The sequence below is a fragment of the Diabrotica undecimpunctata genome, chromosome 4, assembly GCF_040954645.1.
Source record: "Diabrotica undecimpunctata isolate CICGRU chromosome 4, icDiaUnde3, whole genome shotgun sequence".
In the NCBI taxonomy this organism is placed as follows: Eukaryota; Metazoa; Arthropoda; class Insecta; order Coleoptera; family Chrysomelidae; genus Diabrotica; species Diabrotica undecimpunctata.
The window spans coordinates 9,629,845-9,656,142 of NC_092806.1; the positions used below are offsets into that span (position 1 = coordinate 9,629,845).

Here is a 26,298-nt window from a genome sequence, read left to right on the forward strand (position 1 = left end):
TAAGTACTGATTATCAGAAAAATCCGAATACCCAGTAGAGCAAGGCGGCTCTCTTTTGAGGTGGATGTGAGAGGAGGCATTCGGATTTTTGCAGAACAAATTTGTGTGATAACTTCAGTAATATTAATTGACTTATCCTCCCTCTCAAATAGGTCGAGAATGTTAGTAAAAAAATTAAAATATTTAAAAATTACTAAAAATATAGATTTTTTTCTTCTTTCCTTGATTATAACGTTAAAACTATTCATTTTAGAGCAAAGTCGTAATAAAATAAAATAGCGACAATTCATTTTTTTTTCTTATTTAAGCCTTTTCTTGTTCAATGTTTATACTATACTAAAACACCCCACCAAATTTCAATAAAATCGATCCAGTGAATTTCGCATAATAATTTTGCAATCTAAATTTAAAACAAAATTGATTTTTTTTTAAATTTCGCTCAACAGTTTTTGTTTTTTTAAAATTTGTCAGGTTTATCGACCACGTGACCTAAATGACCAATGAGAAGGTCACGTAGTCAATAAACTTGTCCCATTAGAAAGAGTTGCAGAGACTGTTTTGCGTCAATTTTCTCTGTCGCACTGGGGGAACGAGACTGTATTGCAACAGTCTGTCTATATTATAGTATAGGTCTATGGCCTCTGATGACTGGAGTATTAATGCATAACGTATAAAAAATGTGCTGCTTTTATGCATAAAGCAAATCCTGACATATACCCTTTTTATATATCTCAAGGAGACCCCCTGAACCCAAAAAAACCACAAAACCAGCTATGTCTGGAAATATATTCGATAATCAAAGTAATGCCGAAATGGATCTTTCTGTAAGTACTCCAATTCCAATCAATTTGATGAATAATCCAAATACAACCAATCTGGATGAAACACAAAAAAAAGGAAAAAAACAGGTAAAGCAAGCATTTTTATTAAATATTAATTATCTAGGCCCATACCATGTATATATCGAGAATAGCTCTACTCAGTTTAAAGGTAAACTAAATCCTTTAAAGATTGGTGAAATTATTTTGTTCAACTTTCCTGAAGCAGACAATAGGATTTCAAGTATAGACGCCATTGGTCGAAATAGAATTAGAGTCAAATGCAAAGATTCTAAAACTGCTAATAATCTCATTAAAAACAAAACTCTAGAAATATTTCGTTTAAATAATTTACACCTGTATATTCCAAAATTTATTTTACACAGACAAGGAGTTAGGGATTATAGGATTAGGGATATAGACACAGATTTATCGGAAGAGTATATTAAAAATAGAATTAAACAGTATGATAGTCATTGTATATTTGAAATTACAAACGTTAAAAGAATTACGCGTAAAGTAGAAAAAATTGTTAATGAGAAAAGAATTGTCGAATAAGTCCCTACTAAGTCTTGTATTGTGACCTTTAAATCGCAAACTTTACCTAAATATATAGTCATCAATAAGGTTATTAAATAAGTTGAAATATATAAACAGAAAGTTTTGTTATGCTTTAACTGTCTTAGATACGGCTACTTAGGAAATCAATGTAGGAGTCAGCCAAGATGTAACAGATGCCAAGAAACTCATAATTCAAAGGATTGTACAAAAGTTGAGTTCACACAAGTATGTTTCAGTTGTAAGGGGAATCATCTGACTACAAATTTAAGCGCGTGCCCAGAATTTACACGACAAAAGTTAATAAAAGAGACGATGGGTTTAACAGACATTGAAAAACTGTTTAAATTCGGGTTCATTAAGCAACGATATAACACAGTTTAATGAAAATCTGTGAAAGGCAATGGTTGCTTCTAACATTTCATTAAAAAAACTGAATAACTTTAATCTAAGATCGTTTTTGGAAAAATATTGCAAGTTTAATATCCCGGATGAATCCACGTTGAGAAAATCCAGTGTCGACTCTATATATAAAGCAACAATGATCCAAATAAGGCAAGTCATACGTGATAATTACTTTTATGTTATTGTGGACGAAACTACAGACGCCTGTGGAAGATATATTTTTCATTTGATTGATGCACTAGAGGACATGGTCCAGAAAACTTGTTTTTAACATCTTGAAAACAGCTTGAAAAAGCCAACAATTTGACCGTTACATAATGCATTCAAGATACTTTGACAAACTTCTTTTTACCAGATGCAAAATTTGTGATTTTCTTATGGATGCTGCCCCACATATGCTGTTAAGGTGGGGCAAAATTTAAAAATATTTTTATCAGAATCTTTTTCATGTTACTTGTTTAGCTCATGGAATTAACAGAGTTGTAGAGATTATCAGAGCCCAATTTCCTCTTGGGAACGAATCAATTAGCAATGTAAAGAAAGTGTTCCTTAAGGCTCATTTGCGACGTACCGCTACCTTCCCCGATGGGGGACTTGGCTAAGTGCAGTTATTTTGTACGCTGAAAATTATGATGGAATAAAGGACGTAATGAACGGCATATCCGATTCTTCACAGGCTGTATTTTTATCAAAAACAGTTTTCAATAATAAGGAGGTGCATAAAAGTCTGATATTTATTAAAACGAATTATAGTTTTATCCCGGAATCAATTACGTTACTAGAAAAGAAGTCGCAACTTCTAGTTGACTCTGTGGAACTAATTGAAAATTTTCAGAAGGAAAAAAAGTAAAAGTAAATTTTCAAAAAGTAAAAGGCGACATTGGTACAAAATATTTAGGGAAGCTTAAGCAGGTATAAAAAAAAATGAGGGCTTCAAAATTAATCAGAATGTGTCATACATTTTTAGAGGCCATTTTGGCATAGAAACCTGTATTGATGAAAACCACCTGTTGCCAAAATTAAAATTACCCCTATTACCTGAGATATACCTATGTGAAGTGAAGCTTCTCTTTATATAAACACATGTTTGTCAAAAGACTAACCTTTACCTAGAAAATTTTGAAAAATATTTAGTTTATTTAAAATAAATTAAAATAATTTAATTTAATTTAAATATTTTTCAACTTCGTAAATAAATTCAATGATTTATTGATTTATTTTGAAATAACCTTGATAAAAACAACAACAAAATACCTTGAGATACAGTAAAAAAATAATTAAAGTTTTAATCCAATCATAACATAACCTTAAAATGTGAACATTCATAGTAAATATCTTAATTCTTTGAAACCCTTACCTCTTAATACTTACCATAAGCAAAAGTCTTTATTTTGTCTTCAAACAATTAAAAAAAAACAAATTTCCCACTTTTTATGGGACAAATACACACAAATTAGAAATGTTTGGAAAGGTTTTTAAAAGCCCCGCCCATTATGACGTCAGACTTAGGGTAAACTGTGCAAATACCGGTCAGTGGATAATAATTATAATCTATATAAAGCAGCGGGTTTTGCAGAACCCTCAACACGCAGAATCGTTGCAGAGCTCATACAGAAAATTAAACAGATTGCGGACGAGCGGCATGCCCTATACAAAGCTCGAACACCACGAAAGCGACTAAAATCTAGGAAAAGCTTCCTTGGAACAGTGCAGGATGAACCGCCTGAGTATTTTCCTCTTCCCCAAGTTCAATGGACCGGCCAGTCCCTAGACTTTAAAACGTGGAAAACTATGAATCGGATAAGAACGGGGGTCGCTCCAGTAAAATCAAACATGGCAAAATGGGGAGAAATAGACCAAGATGATCTGAACTGTGACTATGGAGAAACACAGAATATGGAACATCTTTTTAGATGCAAAAACTGTCCTCATCGATGTACCCTCGAAGATTTGTGGCTCGCCAACAAAGATTGAACCGACGTAGCCCGATACTGGGCCGAAATTTTATGAATGACATGTCCGGACACGATAAAGTAAATTAAAGTAAGTGGATAAAAAATTCTAAGAAAAACAATGTCAACAGGAGGCAATGCCGGTCAGTTGACCGGTATTACCCCCATGCTGACTTATATTAATTTACAGTTTGTACTATTAATCCTTAGGATTTATATTTCAGATGACAAGGAATCGAAAAAGAACGACTTCTAAAGCAAAATGGATTTAACAGGATTTAGAAAAAGCTATTTTAGCTTATCGAAATGGTGAAATGACTATGCGAAAAGCAGCAAAAGCATGCTATCCCTTTTTCGACATTGCAAGAAAGAATAAAAAATAAAAATCTTCAAGGTGCGTCATTAGGTGGAAAATAGTATTTTCTGCCGAACAAGAAGCTGAAATAACCACACAAATAGAATATTTAGCTTCTATTTTTTGTGGCGTAACAGCAAAAGAACTGTTTTCTTCGCAGAAATCCAACAGTATCCATACGCAAAGCAGAAGGCACGAGTCTAAACAGATTAACAGCTTTTAATAAAGAAGAAGTGGACCTGTTTTTTAAGCTATTAGAAAGTTTAATGACAAAATATCAATTTAATCCAACACAAATATACAATGCCGATAAGACGGTTAGTACAGTTCAGGATCCTAGAAAAATTTTAGATACCAAAAGCTAGAAAAGGGTGGGCTTTACAACCAGTGGAGAGGGGGGTCACAGTTATGTGTGCCATGAATGCCGCTGGGGGATACATTCCACCCATGTTTATTTTTCCGCGAAAGCGACTGACACTTCTTTTAGAAAAAGATGGACCTCCGGATGCATTATATAAATGTTCAAATAATGGTTGGATTGATGAAGGTTTATTTTATGAATGGTTGCAATACTTCCACAAATACTCAAAACCCAGTGAAACCTTCCCAGTTCTTCTAATTACAGATAACCATTCCAGCCACATATCAATAAAAGTTTATGAATATTGCAAAGCAAACAATATTTATATGCTTTCAATTCCGCCTCATTCATCTCACAAGGTCCAACCTTTGGATATTGTTTTTTATGGGCCTCCTAAAGCTGAATATCGAAATGAATGTAATTTGTTTATTAAAACACATTTTATTCGAAATATCACGCCATATGATGTTGCTGGTCTGTTTAATAAAGCATATTCTACAGTAGCGACCATAAGTAAAGGAGAATCTGGCTTTAAATGCGCTGGCATTTTTCCACCCAATCCAAAAGTATTTACAGATCAAGATTTCTTAGCTGCTACAACATTACAAAACCAATCGCTTGTTGAAGTCCAAGATAACTATAAAGTCATACCAGCCGAAATTTACAATACAAACCCATCTCAAACTTTGCCACCTATAAATAAAAATCTGGTTGAAACAACAACAATGGATCCTATTCCGGGACCTTCTACTAGTTTCACATCATTTAAAGAACTTACGTCTATTACAAATTCCGCTGTAAGAAAGAGTATAACCAGAAAAAAACAGCATGCCAAAATCCTAACATCTACGCCTTTTAAACAAGAGTTAGAAGAAAAGGAACAGAAAAAACAGGAAAAGAAAAAAAGAAACAGGAAATTCAAGAAAAAGGAGAAACTAAATTAAATACCCAAAAATCTCAGAAAGGACAAAATACAAATAAGACTGGAAAACAAGTACAAACTAAGAAACCTCATTACAAGAGAAAGGTGTTTGATTTTAGTTCTTCAAAATCGAATATCGATATACCATGTGATGACAGTGACGATGCAGACGAAGATAGATGCCTGGTTTGCAGCGAGTTTGGCAAAAACAATGAAATGTGGTTTAGATGTACCCTTTGCTCAAGATGGGCCCATTCAGAGTGCAGTGGATGGGATTATGCAGAGGGTTATACCTGCGATGACTGTCAATCATTTTTACATTAAAACACATATTTTTGTTTTTTTTTTTTTTGTTTTGTAATAAAAAATATTTTTCATCTTTCTTACTGATTTACTTGAATTATTACCCATTAAGGCACATTCGTTAATCGTTTTATAACAAAAAATTGTTAAATAGATATTGATTTTTATTTTAATAATAACACAAACAAATTGACTGGCATTATCCACACTCATGACCGGTATTGTCCATATATGTTGACAATACCGGTCAAAGATACTTTTTTATTTTTTGTCTCTGTCAAAGACAAAAATTTTTGATTTTTTAAATTGAATGTGTCTTGCAATAAGTTAAAACCCCAAATGACCGGTTGATGCCTTAAATTTGATTTAAAGAGTTTTACTTTTTTTTTATATTAAATTTTCTTCTTAGGTGACCGCAATTTGCATACTTTACCCTACCCTTTTACCATACAAAATATTTAAATTTGCTTCATCCACGCCATCGCGTTACCCTTTTGTGGCCACTATATCAGATTTCGGTGGTTTAAATAATATTTTTTATATTATTTTCACTTCGGAAAAATAAAAACATCCGCCACCTATGTTACAGTTCTGATAAATTAATTCGCGTATAGACACAAACAACTTTGTATTTTTAAAACGTACTGATATAATATTTTGTTGAATAACCATATTTCTTATTAAATTAATATTTTTATCAATAATATGCGGATTTCATAAAACTTTAGAATAATTTAATCTCATACATTTTATATATGTTGTTTTATTTATATAATATTACCTTCGACAAAAAAGCTAATTTACATAATCAAAAATGAAAATATGTTTAAAAAGCTTTCATGTCTTTTTTTGTCTGTTATATCGTCTGGGGAAAACTTTCTTTGTACCTATGAGGATCCATTCTATTATTTTTGTCTATCTGTTGTCACAGGTTACTGATAGTTGATAAAAATGTTCTCTATTTTATTTCCTCGTTTTTTGTTTCAGGCCATCTAGATTATAGGGCATCTTCCAAGACATTTCACCTCTATTTTTACAAGCCTGTTGCAACAAACTTTTTATTCTTCTCTGGAAGCCATCTGTTCTACATCGTCCATACTGCAAACATTTGGCTTATTTTATTATCAATTTTTCATTCAGTAAATACCCAATAGACCTGTAGTCTGGTGCTAAATACCTTAAGTTATCAAGGTGACATCGAAGGTTTTCATAGCAATAATAAATTCTGCTGAAGCTCCTTTATTAAGCTAAAATTTCGTCTATAGGTCCCTGATTGGCACCATTGAGACTTATTTGGGACAGAGGTAGAGTCCGCGATAAATGTCGCCCTTCTGCAGGTTCCTATTATATTTTTATTTGTAGACTCAAAAGAGCCACTTATATTTAAGTCTTCTTCTGGGCCACCTCTTTTTATCTCTATGTCCATTTTATTCCCCCTAAATTAATTAAATGCTGTTAGGTACGGCTGTATACCCATGCCGTACCAAGGTTATAAGCACAGAGCATATCTTATAAAGCGCGCTCCTCATGGCTGGACTAAGTACCAATATTTGGCGCACTATTTTTGAATCGATTTTTTTCTGTATTTGCTGAAGTTATGACAATCTAGTTTTGTTTTAATAGAACAACCTACATTTAATTGAAGAAATGAATAGTTCTTTCATAGACAAATTAAACGGTGTAGTTAAAAAAGGTTTAGCTATCCTTCTCTAATAACTTTATGAAATATTCGAGGAAATATGATAAAATTGCTATTCAACTAATCCAAATGTTTGCCACTGAGTGTATCAGCTTTTTGCGACTTTACGACCAATTCACGCTATTGGTGAAAGTATTACAGTCAGCATGCGTCAGCAGGCAGCAGGCGAAAGTGTTGTGATAAGATTGATAACGCTCAAAGACAGAATATATTTTTGCGATTTTACCAATTAAGTATACACGCTTAAGATCAAGTGTTAGCGGAAAGTATGAAAGAAAACTCATAGATAGGCAAATGCTAGCACCAGAGAAAATGGAACGCAGGAGATTTTTTTCTAGGAAACATTTTTTAAAAGATTCTACCGGAAAACGAACAGAAGTTTGTCAAAGCATGTACTTAAACACCTACATATGACATTTCTATTAAAAAGAATAGAGTGATTGTAGAAAAAAAAAAGGGCTCATGGTGGGATATGTCCACCAGATGGAAGAGGAATGCATAAACCAACCCGAAATTGCTGAACAGTTGAAAGATATTGTTCGCTATCACATTAAAAGTTTTCCAGCATATACAGCCACTATTCCCGTGAAAAATCTTCTAGGCATTATCTTAGCCCCGAATTGAATATTTCAAGTATGTATAAACTTTATACTGAAAACTGCAAAGAAATGAAAGTTGCTTCGCTCAAAAAATTTCAGTACAGAGAAATATTTAATGAAGAATATATTTTTGCTTTTTATCATCCTGCAAATGATACATGTGCGAAGTGTAATCGATTAAATCTTCTCCTAAGTCATATCATAATAAAACAAACCTTGAGGTACACGAAAAGATTACAATAGAGCAAGATTTAAATAACCATTTGGAAATGACTCAAAGTTGCTGTGAAAATAAGAAGAAAGATAAAGAAAGAAAGAAGTAAATTAAATCCAAGTTATGTGACTGTTTCATTTGATTTTGATAAATGTTTGCTGATCCCCTTCTTGAGAAATGGTGTATCCTTTTACAAAAGGCAACTGTGGGTCTACAATCTAACTCTTTATAAAACAGATCATATTGGCAATGAAGGGATTTGTTTTTTATGGAACGAAACTCTAGCATGGAGGTCAAGAAATAGCATTTTGTTTAAGAAAGTTTGTTTTAGATATTTCTTCAAAAGACATAAAAACTTTTAATTTCTACAGCGATTCATATTCTGGGCAGAATAGAAACATTTATGTTGCTACAATGTTCTGCAGGATTTTAAAGGAGCTACCAGACACAAACTCATTATTTGAGATAAACCACTACTTTATGAAGCTAGGGCACACGTATGTGGAGGCCGATACGATACATACATCCATTGAAAAAGCTAAAAAAACTGCCATGGAAATCGAGGTGCCACATGACTGCACACATTTTATTAAAGCAGTTTACATTGTAGCATTTTTTAATTCTTTGTATATGTATTGAAATCCCCTCGTATTTGTTAAAATATCAATTTCTGTTTCCTTTCGTACAAATTAAAACACCGAATTCTTCCAATTCATCTTAGCGTCGCCGAGTACAATAAACCATTTTTAGAGTTGTTTATATTTCTTGGGTATTATTTTCTTTGATTGAAACCGCTTTTGGAATATTCTGCGTTTCAAATAAATATTCCAGTTTATACGTTTTGTTTATACCAAGATTGTGCGAATGAATTTAAAAGATAAAAATTCGTAATCTTTTCGTTTTCCTTTTTTCTTGTCATGGAAATGTAGTATAAAGTGATAGTAGCAGTTGGATGCTTGGTATTTAGCAGTTTTACAACAGTTTTTGAAGATGGCCTCATGTTGCCATTGGGCTGTGCCTGTTCCAGTCTTTGAAGGAGACGAATTTTCAAGGTTTGTGTTCCAGCCGGTGCTGGATTCCCCCATCTTCTTATCCCCGGTCGTCATCCCGGATCTGCCCCCAGTATAATTCCAGCATGACTTCAGTTCCCGACCCCAGACATGCAGAGTGAAATTTAGTGAAATTTAAGGTAACTTTTTGTGTTAAATTTTACAGTCAAGATAGACATTTTTTTTTCAATAATAATTGCTTTCATTATTGAAAAAGACAATTTTTTATTTGCCACAGTTTATAGTCCAGTAACATCTGTAAGTTTTTGTAGCATCTCCCGAGTTTGTAAATGAATAGAGCACATGTAGGTTTTTCTTTGTTATTTGTATATTGTATTATGTATTATCTCTTTTTTGAAACTGTTTGTGGTGTGACACAATAAATGTTTAATTTTTTGTAAACCATTTTGTTTGTTTATCTTGACTAACTCTCTAACCCTTTTTTTTTAGTTTCATTTGAAAAGATATATTTTTTATGTTTATTAATGATTTCAATAGTTAGAACTAGCTGTTGTAATAGTTATAATTTGGCACCTCGAAGCGGCGTCCTTTTTAAATTGCTATAGGTATTTCCTGTTTCCTTTTGTTTGGTTTGTTCCAAGAGATTCACATTAGTACCCCTTCGTTTCATTTTTTGTAGATGCCCCAATCCGACTCCTTGCCATTTACTTATCCACGACCCCAGCTCTCCTAACAAACCCTGAGTGCCGTTCGCATACGTTTCAATTATTTTGCTTGCCCTATCTCGACCTCCATAATTTCAGTCCCCAATTTTCTACCCCTTATAATAATACCCCATGTGGTAGGCAAAGTAATTTCGTTACAACATAAAAAACAAACTTTGCTTATTTGAGGTTGGCCAAGAAGAAAAAAAATGGAGAAAGTAATTTGGTACCGTGGATGCAAATCAAACAAATAAAGTTTCAAAAAAATCTTCCATCAATTTTTGTGCAAAACTGACTTTAATGATGGTAATTTTTAAAAAGTGGATCTCAGAAGGGTATCCATGCAAAATCGAGATAGTCTTACAATTTCTGAGCAGGTAAAACCTTTAAATCTTGAACAAATATCAATAGCCAACCGAAAATATGATGATTTAATGTAGTTGTTGCCGTACATTAGTGATCATAACAAAACGAGTTAAAGAGTTAAAACGTTCATCAACATTTAATGCCAATGACTATCCTGCTTTAGAGGAAGAAATAAAATAAAACTACAAATATTTTGTTTTTTACAGGAAGCTATCTTATTTTTCAAAATACATATTTTTCCAGAGCCAATCTCCAAGAAAAATTATTATTTCTTAATTTTTAAAGGGTCAAACTTCTTCAAAATTCAAACTTACTAAACATTTGTTAAAAATAAATATACTACTTTTATTTTACTTGAAATTTCGTTATTAGTGATCAAAAATCTATTTTAACTCAGTTTAAAATTGACACTTTTCCTGAAAATTGAATTGTTTATTACTCAAAACAATAAAAATGGAATTTGGGCCTTTTAATACTCAGGTCCAGATATATATTCTGATGTTTTCATTATTACTATTAAAAACTACGATACATTAATAATCGTACCTTCATAAACGTTGCAATTAACTGTTCCTTTCTTCTCTTCGCTTCCTCTTCCATTTCAGCCCGATGCTGCATGTACCTTGCCCGTTCTTCATCTGACATTTTAGCTAATTTATTAGCCACAGATTTCTTTTTCTTACCTCCCATGTTTTATAAATAATATGTAACGTCTTTTATAATAAAAAAATTTAAGCTTCACTTATAGATACTTGATTTTGAAGTTGCTAAGAGCACGAAACGTATCGATCTAACAATGGTTACCAAGTCAAGTCACATTTCGTTGATATTGAACTGAATTGGCAGATAGTTGATAAGTTTATTCGATAGTTTTATTGTTCATTGACAGTTCATTATGAAAGAAAACCTTTTATAGTACAATAATTTTAAGTAGATCCAGCAAGTGTGAAGATAAATTGAATAAAATAAAATTATTCTTCAGTTCAGGTTCATATTCCTACAAATATAACAACTAAAAGTTCCATTCCGTTGCTTTTTTTTAATGTTACTTCTTTTCATTCTGGTTTACTTCTGTTTTTAATTCTAATCGTTGCATTTTTAACTTAATAGACAAATAGACAAAAAAGTTAAATATGTACTTAAAAATTTTATTAGTAAAAAAATATCGATTAAAAATATAAATAAAATAAATATATAATACATGTAATTACGAATGAAACGGTCTCTTTAAAGTTGCAGCTCTAACTTCGAATATTACTGGTTTCTCCTTAGTGCTCGGCATAAAAGATTGTACTCTTCTGATCCGATCCCCTTCTCTTACGACCGGAGTTACCTGGAATAGCTTTGACTCCAGTATTTCCTTTCGGTCTTCTGCAACTTTCATTTTCTCATTAGCGATTCTTAATTGGTTGTCTAAATGCAAACGTTCCTTCTCGAGTTGTGCCAAGCGTTGCTCTGCACCTAAAAAAATAATTTTAGTATAAATAAACAAGAAGTTTACTGCTGCACATGCGAAAATGAAATTAGTTTTAAATACATAAACCAATTTGGAAAAGCAAACTATTGTTAATAACTGTATCAGAGACGATATTTATACTTGTTAGCGAGTGAATGCCTCTGATGATGATATCTCAAATTATAACATAAAATACATAGATAGAAGAAGAAAACATATTGCTTTTGAAGGACTTATTTATGTATCAATAAACAAATGCTAGCTTTTTATCAGCAAACTCAAATTTTTCCTAACACATGAAGCTGCTAATGAAGTCAATCTTGGAACTAGCAAAGAAAATATGATTAAGACTCGGAATGACACAAGGAGCAATAAAATAAATGATGCTAGAATGAAGAAACATGACACAAATAGTCAAAAAACGAATGTGGCATATTTCAATCCAGAGAAATAACAAATAGAATACAAAAATGGATAACTGGAGACCACGTCTAGAAAATATAAATTGAGAATAACCATAAACAATACCTATGCTATGTGTGAAAAAAAGAAACAAGTGAAATTTACATAAGGAGGATATGTCATATTCTGAATGTATCACTTTCAAGAGAAAAAGAGAGAACGGGGAGAAAATAAGTAATCTAGTAAGAGAAAAATGGATAATGATGTTGAATAAAGGAGTTGGGAATATTATTATAATATGCACAAACCTCGTATTTTCTAAAAATATAATTGATGTTTGTATAATCAACAATTTCGCAATGTGTTTATCCAAATTCCAAGTTTCTGTTTAAATATATCACCGGGATATACGAATGTATATTTATAAGTTTATATAAACAAAAAACCACGATTTTTGCGTAAACCCAGTTTTTATATCAATGACCCGAGGAAAAATTAAAACAAATTAATATTGTTCGGCTATTCAGATTTGACCAGCTATTTCACGTAAAACAAACATTAGCTAAAGCAGGTCACCTTATAAGAATGAATAATAATAGAAAACCTCTTCTTCTTCTTCAAGTGCCATCTCCGCGGCGGATATCGGCAATCATCATAGCTATTCGGACTTTTGAGACGGCTGCTCTGAAAAGTTCATTTCTGTTCTGATGTACATCCATACCACTCTCTCAGGTTGCGCAGTCATGACATTCTACACCTCTCTATGCTTCTCTTTCCTTGGATCTTTCCATGCATAATCAGTTGGAGCAAGGTGTATTTCTCTCCACGTGTAATATGTCCGAGATATTCCAATTTTCTTGTTTTAATTGTATTTAAAATTTCTATTTCTTTATTCATTCTTCTCAGAACCTCTTTCTTTGTGACGTTTTCTGTCCACGATATTTTCAGAATTCTTCTATACACCCACAGCTCGAATAATTCCAGTTTTATTATTGATGTCGTATTTAAGATCCAAGATTCCATTACATAAAACAAAGTCGAAAAAACATAGCACCTCGCCAACCTAACTCTTAGTTCCAATTTTAAATCCCTTGTACATAGCACTCTTCTCATTTTGTTGAAATTTGCTCTAGCCTTTTCTATTCTCATTTTGATCTTCTGAATGTAATCATTTGTGGAGTTAATCAGTGTTCCCAAATATACATATTTGTCCACTTGTTCGATGTTGATTTCGTTTGTTAGAAGATGCTCGTTATTTCTTTGAGTTTTCGATATTCTCATAAATTTCGTCTTCTTGACGTTCATTGTTAGAGCGTACTCTTTTCCATACTCCGCTATTCTGGTCACCAGTCTCTGAAGATCTTCAATATTTTCGGCCAAGATCACAGTGTCGAGCGAATATTTAATGTTGTTAATGGGAACTCCATTCACCTTTATTAAAATTAAAGCTGTTTCATTCTCAAGAGCTTTTTTCAGTATCTCTTCGGAGTAGGCATTAAAAAGAATTGACGACAATAGGCATCCCTGTCTCACTCCACGTCTAATTGTAATTTCTTCTAGCAGATGCCTATTAACACGTACTTTTGCTCGCTGTTTATAGTATAAATTTGATATGACCCTGAGGTCGTTGTAGTTAATCTAATAGCTTTATTATAGTCAATAAAACATGCGTATATAACTTGATTGACGTCCAGGCATCTTTATATCAGTATATTAAGTGAAAAAAGAGCTTCACGCGTTCCTAGGCCTTTGTGAAAACCAAATTATGTATCATTAACGTCTATGTCCAGTTTGTGATATATTCGGTTATGGATGGTTGTATGATGGTATGTATGAGATATTGAGATAATGGTGCGGTAATCGCTGCATTCTCTTGCGTTTTTCTTGTTGGGGATACAAATAAAAATCGACGTTAACCACTCTTAGGGTAATACGCCTGAACTAAAAATTTGGTTCAAGAGTGTCACTAAAACATCAATGTGCTTCTCATCTAGAATTTTTAGGATTTCTATAGGAAGCATGTCAGGTCCAGGGCTTTTCCCACTCTTCATTGTTTTTAATGCGTGTAATATTTCTTCTTTTGAAATATATATGGACCTATTTCTTCTGACATAAGTTCTATGTGCTCCAGATCTCCTCTTTCATCATCGAACAGTTCGTCGATATATTCTGACCATCCTTGTACTTTCTCGTCCATCTATGTTATAGTAGTCCCATGTCTATCCAATAGTATACCAGTTGGATTTTGTTTTCTTAGTCCTGCCAGTTCTTTAACTTTCTTGTGTAGGTTAAACAGATCATATTTATTTTGAAGGTCTTAGATCTCTTTGCATTTCTTTTCAAAGTATTTTTCTTTTGCCTGCTTTATCATCTCCCTGATCTCGTGGTTTATCTCTCTGTATTTATTGTTGTCTTTTTTTCCCGTCATTCATCCATTCTTCTTTTCTCCTTGCGGAAGTGTTTAGTATTTCTTTACAGGGTTCCAGTAGACAATGTTTTAGTCGATCCCAGTACTCGTCAATATCATTGGTGTTTGTGTTAAATTTGCTGCAGTTCACATGCAGTTCATATTGGAGGCATTCTTTTACGTTAGGTTCTTTAAGTTTTCTTGTGACTATTGTAGGGATTCGTTGATGTCTTTTAATATTCCTAAGGGTGAGTGTAATCTTGGCGATAAGGGGATTGTGATCTGGGGCCACGTCTGATCCAGGATATGCTTTTACGGCTTTAACAGCACTACGGTATCTTTCATTGATCATAATGTAGTCTATCTGGTTCCTGACTACTTTCTTCGATGTATCTGCGGGCGATCGCCATATATACATTCGTCTGTTTGGTAACTTAAAAAATGTCTTTGTAATAATCAAGTTCTGCTCTTGACAGAATTGTAACAGACGGTCTCCTCTCTAGTTTCGATTTCCCAGACCATAGTTTCTTATACACTTTCCGCTTTGTCCCTTTCCAATCTTTGCATTGAGATCACCTAGGACTATCGTGATTTCTCTTATTTTCGTTATTCTCAGTGCCTCTTCGATATCTCGGTAAAATAATTCCACTTCTTCTTCGTCGGCAGTCGCCGTAGGAGCATAATCATGTATGAAATTCAGTTTGGCATGAAATGTCACCAATTTCAGTACCATTACTCTTTCTGAGATAGGGAAATAGCATTCCACCGCTCTATTACATATTATATTAAATATAATGTTACATATTAATAGAATACCTAGTAGAACGCTTATTGGAACTATGGTAGGACATCTGTCAGTAGGAAGATCAAAAAAGGAGTGTACAGACGCAGTGAGAACCGATGCTAAGGAAGCTTGGAAGCAGATAATGGGAGAGGCCAGAGCAAAACTTTGCCTATAGCGCCATTGGAGAGAAAGAATATTAAATTCCTCCATTGATTGTGCCAAGTCTGAATAAAAAGGGAGGATAGGAAATGGCTAATGGCTAATACTGTAACTAATGCTAAAGTCTATGCCCGTAAATGTTACTGGCAAATCCTAGCCTTGATGGAAAGGATGAAGGTGAAACACCTGGTCCTCAAATTTGCGGTTGGGCGTAGGGCCTTAAACTGTTACTTAAAAAAAAGGTTATGAGAAAAAAACCTAAAAGCTTATAGACTTATTTTGGCGACCTATTAGACGAAAAAGGACGATTAGATTTATATTATGCGCCGAAAAATGATATGGGAAACTCACAAATAAACTGAAATAGTACAATATACACTTGAAATCTGCAGATAATGATCATAGTCTACTGAGTTTTTTACAAATATACAAAGCAGACAGATTGATGAATTAGCCGACAAGTGGAATCTACAATATGCATTTCATGACTTGTCGACTCACCACGGCAAATATCCTTCGCAACTAAGTTTCTTTTACTCACGAACATAAGTAAATAAATAAAGCAGAAAGATGTTTAAGATTTAATTTTAATCCAGGACTCCTGCCATCGGATTATACGTATTTCGACCTTATTAAGTCTCCTTAGAGCGACTTACGCAGGAGCCCAGCATTGAAATTAAATCTAAAACGTCTTTCTGTTACAGATAATGGTATATGTAGATGATATTATCATTATTGAAAAAACCGTCAATAAAGCAGTGAAAACTTTGACACGTATTGAAAACATCACAGTTGGTAATGGGATAAATTTAGTAGCTCTATATTCGATGCAGCTGGTGCAGCCAAAACCAGAAAACATGAAGAATAGAGCACTCAAACCTCTATAAAATCAAGCTTGAGCTAGCCCAGCTGATAGCACCCTTTAAGGGCATCTTAGATAGATTACAGATGAAGACACCAACGACGATAAAGACGAATAAGGAGAACATTCGAAACAGCTAACTCGACGGAAGTAGAAGCCTTGTTCATGCGTATAAAAAGTTTGATTTTGATTCCCGTTATAATATTTGATTTTATAATATATGACCGTATTTATTTATATCATTAAATATATGAGATATTTTTTTATTACAATGTATGATAAAAAATATTAGTAATTATAATAAAGTGCAAAAAGCTCATTTAAAAAACCAATACTGATAAAACACATACTCTTCAGTTGATATTCCTTTTCCTTCTGAAGGTCTTCATACTCCTTTCTTTTTTGCCGTTCTTCTTCTAGTAATAATTTTTGTTCCGCTTGCAATCTTTCGAGTTCTTCGCGCTTTTCCCATTCTTCCGCCAACACTCGCGCTTGTAATCTGAAACAAATATGATTAAATTGATAATGTGTAAAATTTTATTTAAATTTTGTACAATATCAAAAGGAGGAAAAAAATTTTTACGAACGTAAATTCGTGTACATTCACGCACTTCTGAACATAGGTTTCGACTGAATTACTCCACTGATTTCTTCCATGAGCTTTGAAACACATGACTGATTACGAATATGGATTAGTAGTAACTGAGAAACGTATTCAGTAGGCCAAAATATTTATTGTCTCTGAAAGCCAAGTTACGCTAAGAATTCTGAAGTATGTGGCCCAGGTATTCCAGTTTTTTCGTTTGTATGGTTTTTATGACTTCGCATTCCTTCCCCATCTTCAGCAGAACATCTTGATTTGTTACTCTTTCTGTCCATGGTATTTTCCACATTTTCCTGTAACACCACATCTCGAATGCCTCGAATGTTTTTGATGTTTATCTTTTTCAGTGTCCAGGCTTCCATGCCGTGCAGCAGAACGGAGAAAACATAGCACCTTAACATTCTCGTTCTCGTTAAATTTTTTGGTAAGTAGTGTTTTACTGGGAATATACGTTAAGCTAAGTGTTGCTTCTGTTTTGTATAAAATAACTACAGTTTCTTTCTCAAACACTATACTTGGTTTTAGGGTAAAATGGTCAAAATAAAAGAAACAGAATTAAATTTACTGCCTTTTCTATTTGCCTTTGATGGATCCCTGTGTCGTTACCTGTGACGGACTAGGGGTCCATCGTAGGAAAAAGGAAATAAATTTGACATACCTTCAGCTTTGCTACTTACTGGTTAACATAATATGGTTTACAGGGATGGCTCCTCAGAAAAGAGGAAGGAAGGAAGAGGAAAAAAGAGGAAATTTAGTGATCAGCAAGCTTTAAAAAGTATACAAAAAAAGACTATGGGGTTTAAGTTGGCAGCAAAAATATTTAACAACGACTTTGAGAAGGCCTTCAGAAATTGTATCATTGCTTTTTTTAATTGCTCTGGTCTATCTTTGTCCATTTATGGCCCGTTAGGGAACATTTTCCTCCTTATTTGTTTATCAAGTATTTCCAGATTTATTTTAATCTCGTCCATTTCTATTTATATTGCTTTGTTTTCTTATACTCTTTCTTTTTATTTAGTTTTTAGGTTTGTATTTTCCTGTTTTATTAATTACATCTCTTTTCTAAATTATCTCTGTACTTTTTTCAATTCTTATAATTTACCTTGTATCACTTTCAGTTTACGATTTCTTTATATTCTTAATTTCTATGCATATTTCGTATTTCTGGAACCATCTTGCAACGCCGCAATTGATTTGGAGACGACTGTAATAATAGTCTCTAATACTTGCAGCTATCTCCTGTTTGTTATTGTATTGTATCATAATTGTGATAATTAATTTCCTGATTTTGTTGATAAAATGTCAGTTGTTGTCTACACTGGCTCTCTTGGGTTACAGAAATTTGGTGTTACACTTTTCTTACAGTAATTCCCTAAATTTTCACTCGTATTTTACAACAATCGTTACCAATCATCAAATTATCTTTTAAATTATTAATTTTTTTTTAAAATACCATCTTACCACTTACCCTCTTACTATTTCTTCGTCCCGCTTAGCTTGAGTCTCTTCTTCTAACAATTTTTCCAGCTTGGATCTTAACTGTTCCAATTCGGTTAATTTTTTAGCTTCTTCCTTCATAACGACTTCGAGTTCTTTTGCATGCCCCTCCGCCGCTTCTCTAGCGTTTCTCTCCTGTTGCAATTGATATTTGGCTCTTATCATTTCTTGCACCCTTCCTTGTCTTTGTAGTCTCCTCTTTGTAGCTTGAAGACGTTGGAAACTTTGATACTTTCCTTCAAAATAGAAACTAATATTAGAAATAATAATAAATGTGGTATTAATATAAATTCAGCAATACGTCAACTGTATAGTATACTTTGGAATAACCACATCACCCGAAACACAAAAATTAGGATATACAAAAGTATCATAGAAAGCATTGCTACATATGGTTCAGAGCTTTGGGCAATAAATAAAAATGACGCATCCAAAATAAAAGCAATGAAAATGAATTATTGGAGAAGATGTTGCCAACTCACTAGAAGAGATAGAGTAAGGAATACTGAAATCAGAGAGCGTATGGGTATAGACATTGACGTCCTGGAAACTATAGAATGCAAAAGGCTGAAATGGTATGGCCATGTAGAAAGGATGAATGATCAACGATGGCCAAAGAGAATGTTACAGTGGATCCCCACCAACCGAAAGAAAAGGGAAGACCAAGAAGATCGTGGAGACAAGAAGTAAAAGGTGCAATGGAAGATAGGGGTCTACAAGTAGATGACTGGAACGATCGCAAGCGTTGGAAGCTAGGTTGCGAGAAACGGCGGCAGCTGTAATAAACTCGTTATATATATATATATATATATATATATATATATATATATATATATATATATATATATATATATATATTTTCGGATAAGTTTCCGCGGTCAGATAAATGAAAATTACTGAGTTCTCGGGAAGAACCGCGTTGAGAATTTAAAACTCGACGTTTCGGCACCCATTTTGGAGCCATTATCAAGAGGGATACGGTTCGAGTTCGGGGTCTCAATCTGCCTACTCCCCTCACTCGAGACGTACCAGTATCGTGTTCTATATTGCAAGAACTGTCTCTCGGCACTGAGGTCTCAATCTGCCTACTCCCCAGTGTCGAGTGACAACCGGTCTTACCGGAGGAAACCTCACTAGTAGACAATGAAAGGTAACACAAAGAAGAATACAAAAGCCAATAATAAGTGTTAGGCTGAAAGCGTATGTAAACCGAAAATTTTAAAAATACGTGTAGTATAAAGGATGAAAAATTGACTCGCAAACTATTGTAATGAAGACCAAGAAGATATAAAAGAAGCAACAGACCTATACGATGGCTGGATGATTTAAGAAATATAAGGAAAATCTAATTACAAACGGCACGGGATCGAAAATTTTAAGACGTAGAAGTATCAAAACGACTATTTAACACGTTTCGACACAATTGTAATATCTTAATGCGGCATTTTATAACGTTGATGCAATATTGGTCCAAAATTATACTTCGGAAATCAAATCTCAGTTCCAACAAAAGATGTTTCTGTAAAAATACTGTTATATTATATATGTTTATTAAAAATAATATTAACTTCAAAGATCATTAATCTCGATGACAAGCATATCTTATCTTAGACAAACAATTGCAAAAGATGTTAATAACTGAATATACATTTACCTGAATGCTCCGAAGCCAATTGTAATGCCGATATCCACTGCAATCTACTCATGTGATCCGTCGTGCCCAGTTCGTAAGTTCTCTCGGAACTGTGTAGCAATATTTTATACCCAGCTTTCGGTTCCACTTTACAGCGAGGTTCTAAAGTTAACGATCCTCTTCTGTCTTTTTCATTCCTTCCCGTGTAATACGTCAGTTCTGAGGGTCGCAAAACGAACCAGTACTCTCTCATAGTTGGAAATATATATCCCTTTTTAGTTAGAAAACCTTTTTTGATTACATCTTCTACAATTTTTTGGTAAATGTTGTTTACTGATTCGGCTAAAGCTACATTATCATTTATTTCATTCAGACATCTACAATATCAAATTAAATTAAATAATTTCTTGAAGACAATTATTTTAGTATGGTTATGTAAGAAGAAGAAGAATTACAATTAAAACTAAAAAATATGAAAAACAAAATTATGTAGGTTATTATATAAGTCCTTGGGTCTTCGGTAGATCTGTTATATATCAGCTCTCCTTCAACTCTCGATGCTTCATTTTATTTAGCTCCAGTATCTATGGCTCTTGGAAGACCCTGATTAAGGTCATTAATGTGAGGTCATCTAGGATAGATACTGAATCCGCGAATGTAGTCGCCTCTGCGTTCATTCTTTCTACATTTTCTTTATGGATTCAGAAAAATCATTCATGTCTGATGAACCGTCTCTTTTTATCTCGTGTCAATTTTGTTCCCATGAGCTGAGGCGAAATATTATCAGATACTGTCAGTGAACTAACACCGTTCCAAAGCTGTAATCCCTCAAATTTCATGAGCTCTTTGCTACATCGTTTAGACAACACTTTTATCTGTATACCATGCATCCCTTGGACACAATGGTATCCTTTGGCAGTTTCTATGTGTATTTGTTTTTGTCTCAACATATTCGCTACCCCTCCTCTTTCATTTAACGTTGTTTAATTCATTAAAATCAGACCAATAACAGCGAAGATACGCGATAATGCCGTTCTGGCAGTATCTTTGTGTTTGCGTTTTGTGTTAACATATTCCTTAAGTAAGTCCTCCTCTTTCCAACGAGACCTCGTATGCAACGATCGGACCAATAATAACGGAGATATGCTGTAATGCCGTTTTGGCAATGTCTTTGCGTTTGTTTTTTGTCTTACCATATTCGTTTCCCTCTCTTCGAGCGCTCATACGCCACGATCCGAAGAGTCGTTCTACCCACAACACAAAACGAGGCAAAAATGACCAGAATTGACCTTAGCAATTTCTTATGGGATTTAACATGGGGAAATAGCTAGAACTCTTGCTGTCCTTTTACTCACGGTTGAGGATCGCAGTAGTCGTAGCACACCGTGTGATGAGTCGATTGTGATGTGGCTGTTTGATGATTTATTATCTGCTGTTGGTTGCATCTTATTCCAGTATTTTTGTAAAAATTGTCACTCCGTCACATTTAAAATCCTTTTCTTCCTCTCTTGCATAATCGCAATTCCATCTGCTTTTTCTGTATCATAATTTTACCGAATGGTATGGCCTACAAATTTCCATTTAAGGTTTATCGCTTTCTTTAGAGTCTAATGGAGTCAAATCGCGCGATCCCGATGGCTAATTCATATCACCTCCACGTGAAATGGGCATTCCCTCAACTCGCTCGTACAATATTATCCAATTTAGGCAAAAAGAAGTTGATAAAATCATCGACCTGTAGCACTCCTCGTTGATGATGACGCCTGGCCAATGTCTTTCTCAAATAAATATGGACCGATGACCGAATCCACACCAATCAGTGACTTTGTCGGGATGCATCGGAGGTTCTTGGATCTCATCCCGATTGGTATGGTCCCAAATTCGACAATTATTTTTGTTGACATACTAATTCATCCAGAAGTGGGCCCCATCGATGAAGATGATTGTTCGATGCAAATTAAGGTCAGTTTCCAACTGCTCCAGAACCCATTCCTTCACAGATCTTCAGCTCTTTCAGGTGAATTTTGTAAAAGTGCAGACCCAAGTTACGATGCAAAATTCGTCAATTTGTTGTCTGTGAAAGACTGAATTCTTGTGAGTATGCATCCAAGGTGATTTAACAAAACAGACTAAATAAATGGCAGTAAATTTGATAGCTATATCTTCAAAAATATACATACCTAATATACTAGTTAAATAATTGGTAAAATAAGAATATAAATGTGATTATATTGTGTACAAAGACAAAACAAACCTGGATTCTAGAACTGCAATAAACGGTGCAAATCGAAAGTTTCCCATCGAAATACTGAGACTGGCAAAATCCTCTTCGTCAAAGTAGCAACCCAACGACGACGCAATACTTTGAGCAATATTACAAACTTCGGAAGGATGTAGTAAAACTTGATAAACATTTTCGTTGAACTGATCGACTACTAATTCGGCCAAGACGCAAAAAATTCGAAAAATTTGGAACATCGAATCGTCGGAAAAGATTCTGTTGTCTCTTGGTAAATACCTCGTTCTGCAGATCAGCCAACATACTTCGGCGATTTTACTTTCGAATAACCTCAATTCGTGGTGCTGTAATGTTTTCGGTAGAGAAGAGAAAACTTCTTTTTGTAAATAATACTTAAACTGGTCAAAATTTAATACTGAAGTACTGCGGAAGTGTTCAAGGCCTCTTTCTACTCCGTAAAGATCTAATAGTGTTCCAATATTGGCCGTCAGCACCTGAAAATATATAAAGTTATGTAAGAATAAAACACTAAAAACTTTTGTTTTCTAGGTTACACTTATTACAATTTATTTTCACTATAGCCGTTTTGGCAGATTGGTCCTCCTTCATGGTTTTTAAAAATGAAAGAGAAAAAGGAGAAACGTAAGCAAGAAAAGAAAACCATAACGAAGAAGAAGGAGAGAAACGTAGCAAGAAGAAGAAGAGGAGAAAGAGAGGCGTAGAAAAGTAAAGGTAGAAATAGTTTATTTTAAATTCACGAAAATTTTACGTTAGTGGTAAGTCAAATTATTAGTAGAATAGACAACTTGGAAGAACAACAGAACGATAAAAACTGAAGAAATACTGATAGACCAGCTATTCGAGGTAAATAACTATAAAAGAAGCAGCAGTATTACGATAATTCTGCTAGATTTATTCCATAGAGAAAAACTCCCTTCACAAAAAAAATAAATATTAAAAATCTAGAATGTTTTCAATAAAAATAACTAGACAGAAGTGTAACAATATCATAGTATATGGTAAAATAAATAAACATATATTTTCAGAGAAAATAGTTCTGGACCTTATTATTAAAAGTGCCAAACTCAATTTTTGCCTTTATTGAGTTGGTATCACAACAAAAGTTATAATATTCCAAACTGTCAATACAAAAAAGGCCAATCTTCTTGTATGAATGGTTGCCGATTTCGTAATTTTAATTTCGGGCTTATCTCCAAATCAGTTTAAATTAAAACGGCCAATGTGCACATAGAACTGCTCACTCTACTTAACTAAAGGGCCAATATCCAATGAGCATTGGACTTTGGCCTTTTTATTCTTAAGTCATTGGAGATTGTCCTTTACAAACACATAACCTTAAAAAAATGTTGTTGTAATGACCGGTGAAGCTCTTCTGTGTTTTATTTTAAGTGAGTTTACTGCAAGTAAAGCAAAAAATGTATTCAAGCCTAACTAAAAGGCTCTTGTCTTTAATTAAAGACTCCGGACAAGTTGGTGATAGAAATAGAAACGAAAATGGTAAGTACTAAAATAAAATAGGTATGCAAATTGCGTTATTTTATTAATATAAAAAATGGGTTTAGGTCATTCTACTGAAGAATTAATATTAACTTCTTTTACCCTGCCTGGTTGTAGTAATGCTGCTGTTATTGTGGAAATGATCCCACAAGATACAGACATGCAATTTCAGGCAACTGACAATATTGCAATGGGCTCGGCGATGGATCAGTCAAGAAACTCTTTCAAAAAATCTTTAATACCTACTGGTTTAATAATAAAGTAATAAGTTTTTTCTTCAAACGTCAAATAATGATGACATTACTTATCTAACTTGATCCTGTCAAAGTTTGATGTCTCCGCCGGCAGCAGTTTTTTTTTTCCATTTCTTTACGGCGGAGGGAAAAATGTTGTCATCGCAACAATATGAAACATGTCACAAAGCAACAATACAAATGTCATTAACAACAATTAAACATCATTTTTATTTATAGTAATATTAAAAGTACAATTAGTTAATGAGGCATTTTCAAAATTGAAACCGTGCAAAAATGTTCCCGACTCTTGATACGCATTGGTAATTGTTGATGATACTGATGGTCGAGAACAACTTTCAGCAATCATTCCAACGTGCTACTGCATCATTAGCCGCGGACTCAATTTCGTTTAGGTTTTCCATTTTCGCACTTAATTTGCGGTTGCGGTTGCAACAACAATAAGCTGTCTTTAATAATTGCAAACAACTGTCAAACAACTGTAACCAGGGAGACGCAAGCTCCCACCGACGACTTAATTATTTTATTTTCTAACATCTAGACGACTTTGATAGTTGTCACAGTTAATTTCGAGTAAAAATAGCGTATGAATTGTACTATTTATGGTTGAAAATTGCTACGTTTGAAGAAAAAATAGTATACTTTATTCGGCAAAGAAGCGACTTTTCTTGACTTGCCCTCTATTACGCGCGTCAAGAAAAGTCATGCTTCTCCGCCTCATAAAGTAATATACTATTATTATCTTGCTATTGTATATTTTATACCTATGTATAACGCATAGATGGTTATAGTTTTAAAATGTCGATTCATTTCTTTTACAATATTCCGCCGTTAAATTCAATGAGTTTGCTTGAAGAACAACTTAATGAAACATATGAAAGCAATCAACAAAATGAAAAAGCAAAAAAGAATGAACTTACTTTAAACGTAAGTGCTTTCAACATACTAAGTTGTGTCTTTAACAGTCTTAACAGCTTAAAAAATTTTTTTTCCACTTACATTGTTTTCTTAATATTTTTAGGAATCAGAAAGTAGCGAGGACGTTTCTGATGATCAAGATCTTGATTATAGTCCAGATGAAAACGATAGCGAAGATGAACGCCCATTTTAACAGTTACAGTGAAAAAAATAAATCAAAGAAACGAATGCAACGTATTCAAGATTGGAAACAACTTAAAAGACAGGAAAAAAAAACGTAAAGGCGAGGAATATAAAACTAAAAAGGGGAAGGTAAAGAAAGCTTAAAGTAATAGTCACACTGCAGGCGAAAGTAAGATTGATAATGCTCAAAGACAGAATATATTTTCGCGATTTTACCAATTAAGTAGACACGCTCAATATCAAGAGTTAGAGGAAAGTGAGCAAGAAATACTCAAAGATAGGCAATGGCTAGCACCAGAGAAAATGGAAAGTAGGAGATCTTTTTCTAGGACACATTTTTTAAAAGATTCTACCGAAAATCGATCAGAAGTCTGTCAAAGCATATACTTAAGTATCTATGACTTTTCTATTAAAACGATAAGAGTGATTGTAGAGAAAAGAAGGGCCCATGATGTGGTATGTCCACCAGATGGAAGTGGAATGCATAAAAACCAACCCAAAATTGCTGAACAGTTAAAAGATATTGTTCGTGATCGCATAAGAAGTTTTCCAGCATATACCAGCCACTATTCCCGTGAAAAATTTTCGAGGTATTACCTTAGCCCCGATTTGAAGATTTCAAGTATAGATAGACTTTATACTGAAAAGTGCAAAGAAATGAAAGTTGCTTCGCTCAAAGAATTTCAGTAGGTACAGAAAAATATTTAATGAAGAATTTAATCTTGCTTTTCATCATCCTGCAAATGATACATATGCGAAGTGTGATCAATTAAATCTTCGACTAATTCATATTATAATAAAACAAACCTTACAGAAAATGGGGTACACGAAAAGATTACAATAGAACAAAATTTAAATAATCATTTGGAAATGCTCAAAGCTGCTATGAAATAAGAAGAAAGATAAAGAAAGAAGTAAATTAGATTCAAGTTATATGACTGTTTCATTTCATTTGGAAAAATGTTTGCCAATCCCCTTCTTAAGAGAAATGGTGTATCGTTTTACAAAAGACAGTGTAGACTGTGGGTCTACAATGTAACTCTTTATAAAACAGATCATATTGGCAATGAAGGGATTTGTTTTTTATGGAACGAAACTGCAGGGCAATTCAGCCCA

General features: G+C 33.6%; 2 protein-coding genes across 2 annotated transcripts in view; both read right to left on the bottom strand.

The window, feature by feature from the left end:
• Window positions 1–10,956, bottom strand: part of LOC140439130 (dynein regulatory complex subunit 2) — a 50,648-nt gene extending 39,692 nt beyond the window's left edge. The window contains exon 1 of the mRNA XM_072528836.1: window positions 10,813–10,956. Coding sequence (XP_072384937.1) covers window positions 10,813–10,956 — 144 coding nt within the window. The remainder of the gene's footprint in view (window positions 1–10,812) is intronic.
• Window positions 10,957–11,400: 444 nt separating this feature from the next.
• Window positions 11,401–26,298, bottom strand: part of LOC140439135 (switch-associated protein 70-like) — a 29,000-nt gene continuing 14,102 nt past the window's right edge. The window contains exons 2-6 of the mRNA XM_072528851.1: window positions 22,325–22,803; window positions 20,092–20,447; window positions 18,409–18,673; window positions 16,687–16,835; window positions 11,401–11,727 (exon numbers count right to left, since the gene is read on the bottom strand). Of these exons, the coding sequence (XP_072384952.1) occupies window positions 11,474–11,727; window positions 16,687–16,835; window positions 18,409–18,673; window positions 20,092–20,447; window positions 22,325–22,803 (1,503 nt within the window). The 3' untranslated portion in view covers window positions 11,401–11,473. The remainder of the gene's footprint in view (window positions 11,728–16,686; window positions 16,836–18,408; window positions 18,674–20,091; window positions 20,448–22,324; window positions 22,804–26,298) is intronic.